This window comes from Candida parapsilosis, contig 005809 (assembly GCF_000182765.1).
Source record: "Candida parapsilosis strain CDC317 annotated contig 005809".
Lineage (NCBI taxonomy): Eukaryota > Fungi > Ascomycota > Pichiomycetes > Serinales > Debaryomycetaceae > Lodderomyces > Lodderomyces parapsilosis.
This window is the reverse complement of record NW_023503281.1, coordinates 1,271,775-1,288,580: the sequence shown is the minus strand read 5'-3', so window position 1 is coordinate 1,288,580 and position 16,806 is coordinate 1,271,775. Positions and strand designations below refer to the sequence as shown.

Here is a 16,806-nt window from a genome sequence, read left to right as displayed (position 1 = left end):
GATTGGCCATGAACAGTTCTTGAGAGTGGGTGGGAGCTTAGTAGTGGTCATGAATGAAACCAGATTGCATAACCCATCCCTATGTTGTCCCTTTTTGGGCCATTTGTGGTTGCACAAAAGTCTTTGACAATGATTGTGTGACTTTGTTTCCTGCCAGTTTTGGTTACATCAGTCCCCCAATGGAGAGTAAACAAGTGGAGAAGGAGGAAAAACAACTACTATGCACTCTATTTATAGGGCACTTGATTACTTCAGAAGTCCCTTCCTCAAAATTATTTTGAGTTGAAGAATGGGTGGTGGTAGAAATTATTATTTTACATTGCAAAACAAACAGAAAAGATCATTCTTTTTGAATGGCACCCTAGTGTATAAGTAACTCTTTAGCTGAATCAATTAGTTTTTTCATGGGGGTTGGGTAAGATATTGTCACCAATACTGAATTTGCAACAATCAAAATGAAACACTATCTTTTTTTGGACCACCTTGGCATGCAATAGGCTTAACCTATGATCCTACCCATGATACCTCTTGGAATGTCTACCCCAATGCCGCGGTATAAACTAGCTAGTAAATTTAGAAGACTTGTTCACTACCCCAAAATTGTGTGTTAGCTCATCATGGAATAAACTTCAAAGGGCACCTCGTCCAACGATGGGTTGAAAATTTTACACGCACTTTAATATCCGTTGCACGTGCTTCAAACTGTTATAAAGCAGCACAAACTTTCTGTAAGCTTCGACTTTGGTTAACGTAACCAGCTTGGATATCTTAGGCAAACTTGGGGGTGGAGTCGCCTGAGCTGGCTGCCCCGAACAACTCTATCAAAATTCCAGTGAAGGTGTCAACATAGTTTATTGCAATTGATCTTCAAGTAGAGCTTTAAGCAATTTTAAATCCGGTACTATGGGACCTCCACATTTTGTTCCTCTTCTTGCAATTCCTGGGCAAAACACTACAGTGTATTGTCAGTTGTTATTGTAGCCACATTGAGGGGAACAGAACGCACCCACTAACAAGAGAAAGATTGCGACACAAAATTCCACTCGAGAAAATAATGCTTCAATAACACAGCTTGAACTTTTGAGAGAGATGATGGTATGTCACAAGAACTAAAGAGTATCATACAGTCATTCAAATATGACAAAGATCCAGATGTCAAGGTCAAGCTGAAGGATGCCAGAGTTCGCAAGAACTCGCCAACAGGAAGGAAGCTTAATTCCAGAAAGATGACAAAATCGGTAGTAACTGATACGACCAAGTTACCTGACTTGGGTCCATCGTTGAGTTCCAACTTAACAGTGTTGTTCGTGGGGTTCAACCCGGGAGTCCAATCATCAATTCAGCAGCATCATTATGCCCACCATTCGAATTTATTTTGGAAATTGTTTAACCAATCAAGGATATTGGAGAGGATGGTGGCAAAGGGAAGGATAACCAATGTTGGATTGCAAAATGATCGTGTTTTAAACAACTTTCTCAAAAATGGATGCTCAGCCAAAGATGATTTTGATTTGGTAACTTATGGAATTGGCTTCACAGATTTAGCATTGCGATGCACGGCAACAGCAGCAGAATTGACAAATGATGAGAAATTGGATAATATACCACGTCTTTTACAAGAGATTGAGTTCAGTAATGCCAAAAATGTTGTGTTTATTGGCAAAGGTATATGGGAAATGGTTGTGAAGTACTTCTCATTGAGATTGGGAATAAAAGTTAAACTAGATAAGGTCAATTTTCGATGGGGAAAGATTGAAGTTGGAATTGACGAACGATACAATGGAATTATAGATCAAATAAGCTCACAGATACCTCGGGAAACAGCAATTCACGTGTTTCCAAGTACCTCTGGACTAGTTGCAAGTATGTCTTTTCAAGAAAAATTGCAACTTTGGCAAAACTTAAGCGATAGCATTTGACAAGTAACGCTAAGCCTTGTATATATACATGTGGGCTATTTACACTCATTTATCTAGGACCAAAAATACCTAAACCCATCATTCAAGTCACGATAATAGGCTTTGCTGTTTTCTGGATTATCACTAAACTCTCCCAACTTGCCAAAATTCTTTACAAACACTTGATCGACAAATGATTTCATTGCCGTACACTGTTCAACATTGTAACAATCTTGATAGTGCAACACTTTGAATCCGTCAGATTGTAAATTTTTGCAACTTCGTACCGCATTTTGTTGTTTGAAGCATGGATATTGAAACATGTTGCGAATCGTTGAAAATTGTTGGTAGCATTGATGTAAGTTATATTCAATTTCAGCACAGTTGATGGATACCACGTTGTATAGTTGATTACTAGCTTTGTATTCTTCGAGTTGAAATGCTTCATTTTCTGACATTCGTGGAAGTCTATCGAGTTTATTTCGAACTTGTTTGTCATGGGGCAAAGCATCAAACTTGGAGGACTCATCAAATCCAAAGTGCTTAGATTCAGAGTTTTCCTTGAGAAGGAACTCTTTTAACTCAGTAGGTAAACCATTGCCTAACTTGTTGTTGGGTGCGTCATTAGTTTTTGTGAAGGGCCACATGTGAATTGGGGATGTAATGTTTGGCAGGTTGATTGACCGTGTCGCTACTGCTTGCTGCTAATGGTGAGTCCTTCGAATGCTTATACAACTTCTTTAAACTTTTGTTCTTGATCCCGTAGTTCGTGGCCGTAGTGTTTGGTGGTGTTTGGTGGTGTTTGGTACATCATCAAATTTTGTTGTGAGCTTAATTTTGTCGCAATTTTCGCTGATTTTTAGAATTTTGCGACTTTATCCAGTTTGAAGTGAAGGATGTAAATAGGACTCTCAATTCCTTCCAGAAAAGAGTTAACTAGTCTATAGAGAAGAGTAAGAATGAAAACGAAATTTGTTGTACAATTATTCACTCACTTTCTTCACTTTCTTCACTTTCTTCTGCACTCAATTGATCCAAAATTGGAGTGTGTATATCGAAATCATGGGAACTCGCATCTCCAATTAACTCGTTTAGTTGAAGCACCAGGGATTCAACTAAAGTATTGTAGCATTCTTTCTCAGCTAACAAATATCGGATTTTCAGATTGAGGTCATCAAGTTTCAAATCTGTGTTATCAAAATCAATCACAGGTATAGATCCAGCTTCCAACTCACATCCCTCAAGTAAAAGTTGAAGCCCAGATGCTTCCCTAGCTTGCCCCATACTTTCTTTGCTTACTCTGGATCCGAACTCGTACTCGAGTTGTTCTTGGGCTAATATATTCAATGATAAGTCAAAGGAGAGAGGGTCTCTGTCTCTTCCACTTTCAATAGGACCACAAAACACCAGTGCGTCAAACTCTAATTGATTTGGATCTAGCAGGTAGAACTTGGTATCATCTTCTTCTTCTTCTTCATCTTCTTCTTCCTCTTTCTTATTGGTGACTACTGCAGGCGTGACCATTTTTCTTGCTGATTCAGGGGGGTTTGCCGTGTTGGTGGATATATCTGCCTTGGATGCAATACAATGTGGATCCAACGTAAATTTGTCAACTGATCTAGTAGATGAAATTTCATCCCGGAATTGATCCGATGGTGGAGTGCTTGAGGTGTTTGAAACAGTCAGAGTTCTCATAATTCTACTGAAGTAGAAGGTCTTAATATGATTTTCTTTTGGCACAAATTTGGTTGCAAAAATTTGTCTATCGATTAGTTTGTCTCGATTGAGGAGTCAATTTTTTCATCACTACAACGATTTTGTTTTAGTAAGTATATGACACGGATGACACTAACGGCTCAATAAAACCAATCGACTATCCCGTTCTCCGAATTGAAAGCTCAAGCGGTTGTTATAAGTTGCGTCTCAATGCAAAACAACATAAAAAAATCCAAAAAAAAATGACGACAACTGCAGGACTCGAACCTGCGCGGGCAGAGCCCAAAAGATTTCTAATCTTTCTCCTTAACCACTCGGACAAATTGCCTTAACTTAGAAATATTGATGGGCTGATACATTAATATGTTACTGAAAACCAGTTTAATGAGTTATCACCTACTGGCAAGTTTAATACTACGTGTTACTTAAATACGTTTTAGAGTTAAAAAAATGTAAACTTCGAAATGTGACGATTGTTATGATTGCTAATGAGGAATGATTGTTGCCCACGTTGCTTGTAAAAATAGCTGAACAACGGATTAATAATGGAAGGCTGGTTGTTATATTGTAAGAAGTTATTAGTCAACAAGGGACTCGGCTATGCTTGTTCCAGTTTAGGAAATGGTTTTCTCTCAATTGGTGAAAAGATAAACAGCAATCATATCCAATGTTTAACTTTATGCACCTTTAGGATAAATTGCCTATTCGGGATGCCCACATCGGCTCCTTAAGTATGCGTTCTTGTGTTGTCTTCAAGCTTGTTATTAAGGAAGATCAGGATTCTGCTCCTAGATAAGCAAATGATATAAAAAGGGTTGCAAATTCTCTTTGGAGATTAGGACTTGGATATACAAATTCAAGCTTAACTTAATTAGTCATCAATACACATCTCTTTTATTTTGTTAAATTAAAAGATTGTGTAAACCTGGCTACTGCAAACAGCAAGACCAACAACAACAACACCACACACTGAATATAGATAGTCATATCAGACACAACGCTTATATAAAAAAAAAAAAAAAAAAAAATCTTTTAGGTGCAAATAGTGGTAGAAGAAAATAACTGAAGTGTCTCACTTGCAGTTTGTTATCTTCTTTCAATTTGCTCTCTTCTCATCTCTATTTTGCAGAATTAAGAAGCATACTGATGAAAAATTTCAGAAACCTTGTCCATAGAATTCGACAGATACTCAAAACTTCAAGAGTTTTATCATCTTATAGGGTTCTACACTTCAATTGATGAATAAGGCTGTCTCAGAAAAGACTCAACAAATAATGAAACTAAGTCAAGAGATATTCTGGTACACGATTTTCAATACATTTTTATAAAAGTTACTTTCTATAAAACTCGTAGTTTTGGTTGTTGGTGAACAAAGCCATGGCCATTTCAATCACAACATGATTGCTTCAGTATCCCGGTAGCATTAACGATGCGACAAAACGGTTCTCATGAGTATGAAACTCAACTTCGTAGTCCATTGCAATCCTCTAAGCCCCAGACGGAAACTAATCTCAAATTCCACGAGAATACAATTTCATCAGCAGATGAAAACCACAAGCCTTGTTATGCCGAACCAATTCACGAGGACTACGAATATGAAAGCTGCTTCTTCGTAAAAAAGCTCCCCAGCTTTGGAATGCCCACTCACAACTTCACGATCTTATAAATCAACCACAACCACGTGTATCCGAAAGCTGCAAATGAAATGGCAATGTTTAATATAACCCACAAATCAGGGTACTTTGCTGGAGGATCAAACATGAAATCAATGACATGATAAAATATCATGGCAGCATAAGTTGCTGCAATAACCAAATTGTTCATGTTTCGCTTTTCAAAAGATGGCAATACGAGTTTGAATCCGATTAGCCAATTGGTAAGTATACTGGTTACGAAATATTGTAGTATCAAGTCATCCTTTTTGAGCAATGGGTATAAACTGAACGTGCCCACGTTGTTTATCCATTGAATCATGGTGATGTCATGTTGGTCAATCAATAGAAGCAACAAAATAGGACATAATGGAAGCAAGATTGACTTTTCATGAACCTGATAGGAAAACAAGTAGAATGACAATGCGTTGTATGCGAATCCGTATACTATTGCTGAAATACGGGTTTTATCATTGATAGATAAAGTTGATGATGATGACGAAGATGGTGGTTGTGGTTGTTGCCGTTGGGTCAACTTGTAGAAAATGTAAATATTTACTGGCACGATTGATAACAACGTAGCAGCTAATGACAATTTGGAAAGTTGCGATGATGAAATCAAGTCTCGATACTTGATCAAGACATTAGTTGTACACCAAAAATTGGCAACTTTATCTTCAAATAGTCCACGATTGAAAGGGAAAACACGATGAACAATTTGTGGTAAAGTAGTTGTCCAATGAGAGGCAAAGGGAAGCAAGATTATCAATTGAGTAACAAGAACTGCCAACCCCACAGCCACCAAATCTTTAAATTTTCTCAATTGACTCAATATGTAAAAAAATATGAAAACTGAGTAGTATAATCCCATTTGCTTGAAATTGATACAACAGACAAACCATATACTGGCCATGACTAAATGGTTTTGAACCAATTCAACAATTGTGTATACAAAACACCCCAACATTACTGAATTGTATTGGAAATGGCCATGATCAATCAAGATCAAATGTGGTTGGGTTAATATGATCAAGGCAAAGATTATTTGATCCATTCGACTAAGATTGAATTTCTTACCAAATACATTTGCCAAGAGTAGCACTCCCGGGATATAACACGCCAATTCACTAACAATACTGGAAACTCTCATAAAAAATCTTAAATCACTAGTTTCTAATCCTCGTGAAGTATTCAAAAAAAACCAATTAGGGTTGATGAGTGTGCCCAATTTACCCAAGATCCAACTATGGTAAGCTGTTAAGGGTGGATAATCTAACCCCCAATATTGAAGATCAAAAAAGTACCAATCAGAAGTGGGTAAATGAATTGTCAATTCCATCCAGTGTCTTTGTGCTTCAAAATCACCATACATTGGTGGGTTTTTGTAGCCCGAATGACCTCCAAGACCCACTGCCGTACGTAATATGATTGAACTCAAGACGAGAATATATCTGGCTGCCCATTGATCAGGTGCTTTTTCAAAATAATGTAATAAATCATATGCTGGGGAGTTTTTGAATATACTTTTCACATGAGTTGTATGTGGCGAAGATGCTGTCAATTTTGGTGTTGGGGTAGCATTGCTAGACTGATTTGGCTCTACCTGCTTGCCTATTCTCTTCTTGGTTTTAGCCATAAGGGTTGTCGTAGGGAGTTAGTGGGTGAAGATGAAACTTTGTCGGTAAAATGCTCAACAGAAAATTCACTTGCAATGTCGCTTTACTTTGGGATTGAATGCGACACGACATGGTTTGATAAGCCCATAAGTGCTTTTATACCGATACACACAACTGCACTTGTTGGACATAGAGAAGTGGGTCATATATATATTTACATTGACAATGCAAGAACTTGTTGTCTTTATGCGACAATGAATAGTGCATTCCTGGGTGTAATAATTGATTTTAAATTGTAGAACAAGTTGCCACTGAGTTTTGGTTCGAGAGCCAAAAGTTTATAGGAGCCGTGGTTTCCATCGTGCTCTCTGCTCTAGCGTGAAAGATATGTTTTGGAGTCCTAATGCATCGATATTAGTTGAAGAAAACAGCGTGCTGGAAAAAGTAGTAATAAATAATCACGTGACCTAAAATAAAGTTAAGAATTTTTCCCATTTGGGTTAAGTATTGTAGATAGACGCGTTTTTTTTTCTTCTTCTTATAATCAACCACCCATATTATATTGATGTAACACTGTGATTGTAAGATACTACTAAAGTTGCTTCTCATGCGCGAGGGGTGGGTACATGTTGTGTGGGAAAACACAATAGACCATACTTATCCCATATGTGTATCAGTGATGGTGGGTGATAAAAGTAAAAAAGTTCAAAGGGCTATTTGATGTATAAACTATGTAAACGTACACGACTGTAGTGCTTCTTCTTTTTATCTTTTTATCTTTTTATGTTTTTTTTTTTCTTTTGGCCTGCAGTAGAAAACTGATAGTTTTTTCATTCTGTGCATTACGGAAGCCGCACATCATTTATTTATTTGGAAAGATATCTACACAACACCAATAAAGAGTTATACATTATTACTGTACATATGATGATCATTTTCCGTATACATATATTTCTGTATGAGTAAATGATCAAAAGCGTTTAGTAGTACTTCAACACTCCACACTAACACACACACACTAACACACACACACGTGTAGTCTTAGTATATATTGACTTTAAAGTTTTGTTGCTAGTATAAGTTATTCTTATTTATATCAGCATTGTTTATTAACGTTTGTCTTTTGTGTGTTTAATTAATTGGGTTGGGTTACTTAACCAAGAAAGAAGAAGTAACAATAACAACAACAATAACAATAATAATAATAATAACAATTCTTCTTCTTCTTCTTCTTCTTCTTCTTCTCTTGACAAAAAAACAAAAAAAAAAAAAAAAAATAATCGCGTTACATTTCGTTACAATTTATTCAACACAACTCTACCTACACACACTAACACGTACTAACACGTACTTAACACACACTGACACACACTGACACACACATCCATCAGAAAGGAAAAAATAAATAAATATATATATACAACAACTTTACAACCAAGGTCAAACTCAAACTCAAACTCAAACTCAATACAAAAGCTGTATACATTACCCATATACTAACACACATTGAGATATACAACAATTGCAGACAATTGACAAAAAAAAAAAAATAAAAGGACTTTCCAGAGATAACTTAGTGTTCATAGTTGTAACTACAATGGAGTCTCAACAACAACATCAACAACATCAACATCAACAGCCTATTTACAATTATTCTCAAGGCATCAAACATGTTAGTGTATCCTCAAGTGTCTATTCACCAATACAATCAGAGTTTGTACCTGAGTCCAATGCCATAATGGAAGACGATGAAGAAGAAGAGGAAGAAGACCAAGTACAGAAGCATCAATACCACCACAACCCACCACCACCACCACAACAACAAAACCCACAACATGTCCAGACACGCAACATAGATGATATAGAAGAGGCAAGTGCGACATCAGACGAATCAGATGGTGAGAGGGATGACGAAACTATGTCAAGAGATACAGTTGACGATGAAGAAGAAGAAGAAAACAATCGCAATGGCCATCTTGCCGATCGATCTACCCATACCATTCAAACATTCATGACAGCAAACACACGACTAAACGAAGGAAACAACGTGCCACTGCAAACTATCAGTGCTACAGGTAGCAGTTCTAGTTTGACTTCCTCCACTTCACGTACTGCAATTAATGCTGAATCAACCAGACTATTGGATACAGATGCAACTCCCATTCTTACAAATTCAGCTGCCAATTACACCGAAGATAAAACTCCTGTTGTGTCACCTGATGGGTTCGTTCAAAACACAGGAGAAGAACCATCAGTTGCATCACTTCCTCAAAGAAAATTGTCGAAAAAGTTTAAACGACTTTCCATGAAGTTGCAAAATGCAACTGCTTCAGAGAATTCATCACAGTTTATGAGTAATTTCCAACAAAATATTGAACGGGCAAACAATATGAATCAAACACAAACGTCGACTAACAACAATTCTAATAGAACAAGCACCTATTACACTAAAATCACTCGAAAGTCAAGCAATGATGCACACAATAAACCCGAACTATTTAACCACCGAAAACCACACTATGACACTGATGACGCGGCCAGTTCGGTTTTAAAAAATGACCAGCATTCAGAACTAAGCTCAGTGAGCAGCAGAGCTTCTAGTAGACGGAGTGGAAATTTCAGTAGCCAAGATGATTCTGATGAAAGGTCATCAACATCTTCGACAAATGTTGCTTGGAACAACAATTCATCAAGTTACAACCTACGGGGATCGATGATTGGCGGCGAGGAAGAAGTGCCTGTGCGAAGAGACTTGATTGAAACACCAACAAAGGACAAATTCAAAATGTACAACAAGTCCAATGCCAACTTATCCGAACAAGGTGGTTTGAATATCATCTATGATCAAAGCAAGGAAGTTCCTTCAACAAATGACTTGAATCCAAAGAGTAAATCGGTTGACCTTTTGGAAGAAGAAGAAGATTTATCATCCTTGTTTATCAAAGCATTACATGGCTTTGACTCATCAACATTACAATCAGAATCGGATTCGTCTATTTGTCTATCATTTGCTAAAGATGATTTGGCTTTTGTACATACTATCGACGAATCGGGGTGGGGAGAAGTGACACTCATTGAATCGTTGGAAAGAGGGTGGATACCAATGAATTATTTCACCACTGCAGTTGCCGATCATGATTCATCTGAGGATGATGACGAGGACGAGGATGAGGAAGACATGGATGAAGAACAAGACGGGGCAAGTGCGGCACTACCAAACAGTCACTATATTAAGCCATTGTATCATGCATGTGGGAAATTTTTAATGAATCCATTAAGTCATCGCAATAGAAAGGGGAAATATACATTCTCTATTCGTGTTGTCAACTCCATCCGTGATGGTGTGCGTGTCCTTCTTCAACAAACTGATTGCTTATCAAGATCTAACGAAATCGTGACAAAGAGACAAGTTGTACGTAAAGCTCGTAAAGTTTTGCTTGCAGATTGGTACAACTTGATGGTTAAGGCTAATGAGTATAAGGGAACCTCGAATTTCAGCAAGATTGAAATTTTAACCTTGATGGTTTATCAAGTAACAAGAAAAGCTACTGAATTTTTGGAAGTTTGGTCAACTGAAAGTAAACAAATTGTCAAGAGAGCTAACGAACGGAAATTGCACGATGATTTAAACAATTATCCTCTTTTGGAAGAACCACCATTGGCTAAACAAAGAATCACCGAGATCAATGGAATCTTGTATTCTTACTTGGGTTTAATCATTGGAAGAATGGATTTGATTGAACACAATCAAGTTGGATGTGAAATTTTGGAAACTTTGGCGCACCAAATCATCTTGCTACTTCGAGAGCTATTGTTCATATCAAAGACCGGGTCCGATTTCAGTTTACAAAAACCTGACGATTTGGACAATTCATTGGATGGGTTATTATCGCTAGTTAGTGACTTGGTTACTGGTGTGAAAAGCTTGGTTGTTAAAACCATAAATGAAGGTGAAATTAATGGCTACAATAATTTTGATGGAAATAGAGACTATTTTTACACTCAAGAGGGTGGAGATTTATTACAAGTGGCTGCCAAGATGATCAAAGCTGTTGGTCACACTGTTGCATCAGTAAGAAAATTGCTCGACATAACTGGTGACTTTAAATTGAATTCTGAACGATCATACCCGGACTATTTGAAAATGAGAATTGAACCTCAAGATTTTGTTAGACGATGTATGAAGGGAATAAAAGCAACCAACGTGAACAATCACAAGGAAACCAATCTGGCTGTTAGCAAGCCCTATAAAGCTAATCGGTATTCTATGGTGAGGTCAGGTAAAAGTGGCGAATTGGGAATAACAGAAGGTGGACAAAGCTTGTTGCAACACTTTAAAGATTCACCCTTCACTGCCTCAGCAGCCGAGTTTGAGCCATTCACTTCGACATCAGGCAATGACACTAATGATGACGCCAACCTCAAGAATGAATTATTAACTGACAAGAATGGGTTTTTCCTTGGAGGATCATTCAAGGGATTGGTGTACACCCTCACAAATGAAGATTCACCACCAGAGTATTTCTATGTATCCACTTTCTTCATTTGCTTTAGAAACTTTGCCAACGGTATGGATTTGATAGAGGAATTGGTTGCCAGATTTGAAGCCAATCGTGGACCAGTTAATGATATAAATGTTGCATTGAAATTGAAGAATCGGCGAAAATTGATTGTCAAAATGTTTCAACTATGGATGGAAAGCTATTGGAACCAAGATGCAGATTATAGTCTTCTCACCACTATGATCAATTTCTTCAATGAAGGTATAAGTCCCATTTTGCCACTAGATGCACTTGAGTTAATTGAGATTGGGGCCAAGTTGTCGACGAATCCCTTGATTGAAAATAGAGCCAGACGTATCAAACCGACTAAACAGTTGGTTGAGAGAAATATTGTGTTGAATTCAACTCTGGGTGGTATATTAGATTTCCAATCTTTGAGTGATGGCGAATATGATTTATCAAGGGTTAATTCAAATGCATCCAATACCCAGTCTTTACCATTACCTTCAGGAGCCACTCCATCAAATTCATTACTCACCACGTCTCAAACAGCTACCATCGAAAAGATTATCATGACTTACAGATCAATTTTAAAAGATAGCTGGTGCTCATCCAAGTATTTGTCAACATATAAACCATTAGAGTTGTCGAATTTGTTGTCGCATTTTGCCATTGTTTGCGAACAGAATTGGGTATTGTCAAACTATAGACCTAACTTGTTGGATTTCAATGCTTTGGAAGTTGCTAAACAATTGACATTGATTGAATCCAGCATCTTTTGTTCAATCAAACCCGATGAGTTATTGAATCAAAATTTCACCAATAAGAGGGCTCACTTGAGATTATCACCCAATGTGAGGCTCTCCCTTTTATTTACCAACTGTTTATCAAATTATGCTTTGGAATCGATATTGCAACCAAACTTGTCAATGAAGGAAAGGGTCAATGTTCTTAAAGTTTGGCTTAAAGTTGCCATTTCGGCATTGTATTTACGAAACTTTAACAGTTTGGCAGCAATAATCACCGCTTTACAAAGTCACTTGATAACGAGGATCGATAGTTTATGGACAACGTTGCTGCAGAAATACGTCGACTTGTATCAGTACTTGTCGTCAATCATCAGTATGGAGAAGAACTATTCCACCTATAGGAACAAGATTCGCAATTTATTGTCATCAGGAGAATCCTTACCTATAGTACCATATATCAATTTGTTCATATCGGATATTACAACCACAACTGAAGGAATACCTAAATACATCCCCTCGCAAAATTTCTTATCGAGTAAAGTGATAAATTTCCAAAAATATTCCAAAATTGTGAAGATAATTGCTGATTTACAATCTTTACAAAATCCCTATAGTCTTGAAAATCAAACTGGAAGCCTGGCTGAGTATAGAGTTCAAGAGTTGCCCTCGTTACAGGAGTTGATTTTGTTGGAGCTTTGGAAAGTGAATATCTTGCACAAGGTTGATGATGATCGTGGATGGAAATTAAGTTGCGATGTATTGAAAAAGTAGAAAGCACGTATAGATTATAATACAAAAAAAGAGCCGGATATGAAAGTCTTGGGGATGTCAATGCAAATATTGACCTGTGCAAGCATTGTTTGGTAATGGGGTATCAAGTCTGTCATCGGACTATCATCTGATGCAAGTAGTGGCGATTGAAGGTACTCCATGTCACCCATACCCACACCCACGCATACGTCGAAGTTGTATTGCAAATGTCCCAACATTGGCAACTGTCCACGTACGTCTCTCTTCCTCTAATCTTGCAGCGAAATGAGTAACTTGAACTGATTCTCAACTTTTCTCAAAAACGACGCCAATTGTTGATCCTGATTCAACTCCAAAAGCGCCTTGTCTACAAAATCCAGTGAAAGCAGAGGCAAAGTCTCCTCAACACTATAGTTTACCCCTTCGACATTAACAATGATTGAAAATTTGCGATCAAAATCATTAGGATCAAGATTGAAGAATATAAATTGTAGTCGATTTTCACCTACCGGTTCAAGTCTCAAACCGGAGAATAATTCCATCTTCACCGCGTCTCCAAGAAAACCCATCATTCGTTCTTCATAAGCATCTTCGGATGAATTTAGTGCTTCTTTTCTTCTTTCTAAAGACACACTCAATCGTTCAAATTCAGCATTGGCCTCCTCTTTCAATTGTAGAAGTCTATTCTTTTCTTGCAACATGCTTGAAACCATTGACTGCAAACTTTCTAATTTTGTAATCGAGTCATCTATTTTCCGCTGTAATGCCAATCTCTCTTGTGATAGTGAAGTCAAATCTTTGCGTAACCCACCATTGATACTCTCGATTTCCAGACTTAGTTTTTTGTGATTATGTTGTTCTTGGGAAAATTGTGCTTGCTTCTCAGATAGTCTTTTATCAATGTCTACCAAGAATTTGTCCATGTCTGCTTTAAGAGCGTCATATTCATTAATCTTCCTTTTGATCCCTTCATATATTATCTGAATTCGGTTATCGCTCATGTTTAATGAAGGTGATACGGTGGCGTCTCGTGAAGTATGCTTACAACAATGATTATGCTTGGAATTCAGTCAAGCAGGTAACTATTGAATACTGAACTGTGTAGATTCCTCTCAACGGGATTGCTGGGTGTCAGTTGTAATACTTATGGATCTGGTTTGTTTGTTTGTTTGTTTGTTTGTTTGTTTGTTTGTTTGTTTGTTTGTTTGTTTTGTTTTGATTTTTCGCGTTGACACAATAGAAAACCACCTTGAGAGGACGTTGGCTATCCAGGGTGATAAATTGATGAATCAGTTGGAAGATACAAAAAACTGATATGGATGGTCAGATTCACGCCAAATCAAATGATATTGACCCTATTGAATTAAACAGAAAGAGGGGAATGGCCACAGCGACGCATAGAAGCTCCACTGCAAAGTTGTTGACTAAAGGTTCCAAAGCTTATTTTGATGCAATTTCAGAGAGGGGTTGAGTTCAACTTCAATGAATAAAAATAAACGAATAGCACTTGTTACTTGACAAAAACAACAACTTGACACACCTTTTTCCATCAAAGAGTTTGAGCTCAAAATGCTGGCGACCAACCATGCTGCATTGACCTCAAAATATTACTTGGAATTTAGAGTGAAACAATGGCTGGATTAGTCCAGCGTATGTCATTAAACATTCCCCAAATCTCAAACGGGTTGTCGCATATAAAAATTCACGTTTATGAGTGGCATGAACGTGTAAACAAAAGTCGGTTGGGTGGGTGTGTTTGCGCATGGATGGGCCAAGTACTTCAGCAAGTGCCTAATTTACCCTGTAACACTTGGAAAAACGAAGGCCATAATAGCATACAGAAGTTGAAACTACAGGAGATAAAATATAGCACAACCTTGTAAACAATACATTATAATATGGGCCTCCAACCCATGACCCACATTAACTTCATGTAACTTCCCACGCTCCCACATCTTCCCCCCCAGCTTTCCACTTCATCGTATCCCCACTCTCTCCAGAAAAATAACCCACGTTGAAATCCTCAAGAACTCTGATGTGACATTGTAAATCCTTTCCTCCCTTATGATCATCATCTGCTAAAATGAAATCTTGTTGATCTTTCCAGATTAATTTTCATGAATGATATGAGTAAACTGTCACAGTTCATGCTATGTGAAGACATAACATTGTTCCAAGATATGCAGCTCGACAACATCTGACTAAGCCAAGGTTCTCTTGCCGCATGTTTAGAAGTTCGGGGAGAGACTCAAAACCTTTGGCGAGTGAGTTGAAGAAAAGCAATTCTCGTGATCAGTCTCAGAACTAATTGCACATCCTCCATGGAGTAGCCACAACTAGTAGCCTGTATATAAAACCAAACCGATGCACACACTTTTCAACTTGACATAATGAAGTTCTCCTGTTAATTCCAATTGTGTTTGTCCAATAAGCAAAAAAAATTAAAAAATGCCGATTTTTTTAGTAAGCAAATATCCCAATCTTATCGAGGCAGACTTCCACTTTCTGCCCTCATTGTATTTGCCTACATACAAGATCAAAACAAATGGATGTACCGAGAACAGATCGGTACCAATAACTGGCATCATTTCGTCACTTTCAAATCTCAAATAAGACCTGAATCACGGAAAACAAAGAAAGCTAAATGCCACTCCCCTATACACTATCGTGCTCCTCTGTATGTCTTTTTCTCATCAATCGCTTGATATTTTCAAATGCCTGGTCGGTGGTAATGTTAGACTCGTAGCTGAAATTCTTTCGTAGATAGTTTTCTTGTTGCTGCTTATAAGACGGGTCCCTCAATACAGCCCTTAAATGATCGTCAAACTCCGTGGCCGGGATCAACTTTCCTGTCACTGGACATTTGATTTTTTCATTTGAAACTGCCTTTTTCGATACATCTCTGGTCGACGACCCACGTTTCAATCTTGTTGTTCCAGCTGCCTTAATCTTCATTCCCTTGAATGGAGCGGGAGTCACACTGCTAGTGTTGGGTTGCTCTGCAACATCTTCAGATGTCTTCTCCACAACATCTTCTGCAAGTTGGTTCGGTTTTAAAAGACTTGGTTTTGATGTAGGAAGTTGAATATCCCGACTTTTTGCAGTAAGAGACCGCTTCTGCAACTCCACTAGGCTCAACGGTGCGCTCAACTCTTTGACCATGTCGATTTCATCAAATTTCACAAGCTCAACTATAGAAAAGTCTTGCCAATCAATCAGTGCAAAATGAATTCTCTTTTGTAGGACTTGCTCATCTTGTCTCTTTCTGCGAACTTTATGTTGCTTATAATATTGTGCCCTATCATATGCTTTAGTTAAAATTGAGAACGGGTCCCTCTTTATGTCATTCAAACTATTTGCTAGTTCATTTTCCATAGGGCTTGATTGGTTTGAAATGGAATCCTTGATCACTTTATATTGGGTAACATACGTTTGAAATAGAGCATACAACGAATGTTGCGGCTTAAGGAAGTCGAATTGGGCATGATGACCTAAATCCTGTTCATGTTTCAAAAGCTTCTTGATCTTATCCTCGCCGTTGACAGCAATATACATCGCCGTTGTCCTAATGATTTGTAAATCTCGCTCACATATATGAGGGAAGTCGTCTATCAAAAACTTCAACTCCCTGGGCTTCGGTATTACAATATCATCAACGCTGATAGCTTCTGTATGTTTCTCCTCGCTTTCATTCGCAACAGAGCGTGAGTATGACTTTAAGGCCCATAAATAGTATTGGTGGAACTTGTTATCTGGTTTCAAAAAGTCAAATTGATTGTTTCGGTTATTCTTCAATAATCTTTCTTCAAAAGATTTGCCATTCTTTTGGATGTACAGAATAGACTTTTCAATGACGTCCTCGATCTCTTTTGGAGGAATTTGTATATCTTCAGGCACAGCTGATGTCATTGATGATGGATGTG

The 16,806-nt window shown here is 37.7% G+C and overlaps 7 protein-coding genes and 1 non-coding gene across 8 annotated transcripts; 2 read left to right on the top strand and 6 right to left on the bottom strand. All coding sequences in view use genetic code 12, as the record gives it.

The window, feature by feature from the left end:
- Nucleotides 1-1,097: 1,097 nt before the first annotated feature.
- Nucleotides 1,098-1,919, top strand: CPAR2_206120 (uncharacterized protein; the record flags this gene model as incomplete). The annotated part of the gene is made up of 1 exon (XM_036809510.1): nt 1,098-1,919. One exon carries the CDS (start codon nt 1,098-1,100, stop codon nt 1,917-1,919), a length of 822 nt encoding a protein of 273 aa, XP_036666140.1.
- Nucleotides 1,920-1,972: 53 nt separating this feature from the next.
- Nucleotides 1,973-2,545, bottom strand: CPAR2_206110 (uncharacterized protein; the record flags this gene model as incomplete). Its single annotated transcript, XM_036809509.1, has 1 exon — nt 1,973-2,545. The coding sequence occupies one exon, from the start codon at nt 2,543-2,545 to the stop codon at nt 1,973-1,975; it is 573 nt and encodes a 190-aa protein (XP_036666139.1).
- A 340-nt stretch (nt 2,546-2,885) lies between these two features.
- On the bottom strand, nt 2,886-3,593 carry CPAR2_206100 (uncharacterized protein; the record flags this gene model as incomplete). The annotated part of the gene is made up of 1 exon (XM_036809508.1): nt 2,886-3,593. The coding sequence occupies one exon, from the start codon at nt 3,591-3,593 to the stop codon at nt 2,886-2,888; it is 708 nt and encodes a 235-aa protein (XP_036666138.1).
- A 267-nt stretch (nt 3,594-3,860) lies between these two features.
- On the bottom strand, nt 3,861-3,942 carry CPAR2_t_cp_Ser(AGA)_9. The gene has a single exon. It is a non-coding gene; the product is annotated as a tRNA-Ser (tRNA).
- Nucleotides 3,943-5,258: 1,316 nt separating this feature from the next.
- On the bottom strand, nt 5,259-6,902 carry ALG6 (dolichyl-P-Glc:Man(9)GlcNAc(2)-PP-dolichol alpha-1,3-glucosyltransferase; the record flags this gene model as incomplete). The annotated part of the gene is made up of 1 exon (XM_036809507.1): nt 5,259-6,902. The coding sequence occupies one exon, from the start codon at nt 6,900-6,902 to the stop codon at nt 5,259-5,261; it is 1,644 nt and encodes a 547-aa protein (XP_036666137.1).
- Nucleotides 6,903-8,479: 1,577 nt separating this feature from the next.
- On the top strand, nt 8,480-12,904 carry BUD5 (Ras family guanine nucleotide exchange factor; the record flags this gene model as incomplete). The annotated part of the gene is made up of 1 exon (XM_036809506.1): nt 8,480-12,904. One exon carries the CDS (start codon nt 8,480-8,482, stop codon nt 12,902-12,904), a length of 4,425 nt encoding a protein of 1,474 aa, XP_036666136.1.
- A 248-nt stretch (nt 12,905-13,152) lies between these two features.
- CPAR2_206070 (uncharacterized protein) lies at nt 13,153-13,884 on the bottom strand (the record flags this gene model as incomplete). The annotated part of the gene is made up of 1 exon (XM_036809505.1): nt 13,153-13,884. One exon carries the CDS (start codon nt 13,882-13,884, stop codon nt 13,153-13,155), a length of 732 nt encoding a protein of 243 aa, XP_036666135.1.
- A 1,654-nt stretch (nt 13,885-15,538) lies between these two features.
- On the bottom strand, nt 15,539-16,792 carry CPAR2_206060 (uncharacterized protein; the record flags this gene model as incomplete). Its single annotated transcript, XM_036809504.1, has 1 exon — nt 15,539-16,792. One exon carries the CDS (start codon nt 16,790-16,792, stop codon nt 15,539-15,541), a length of 1,254 nt encoding a protein of 417 aa, XP_036666134.1.
- Nucleotides 16,793-16,806: the final 14 nt, after the last annotated feature.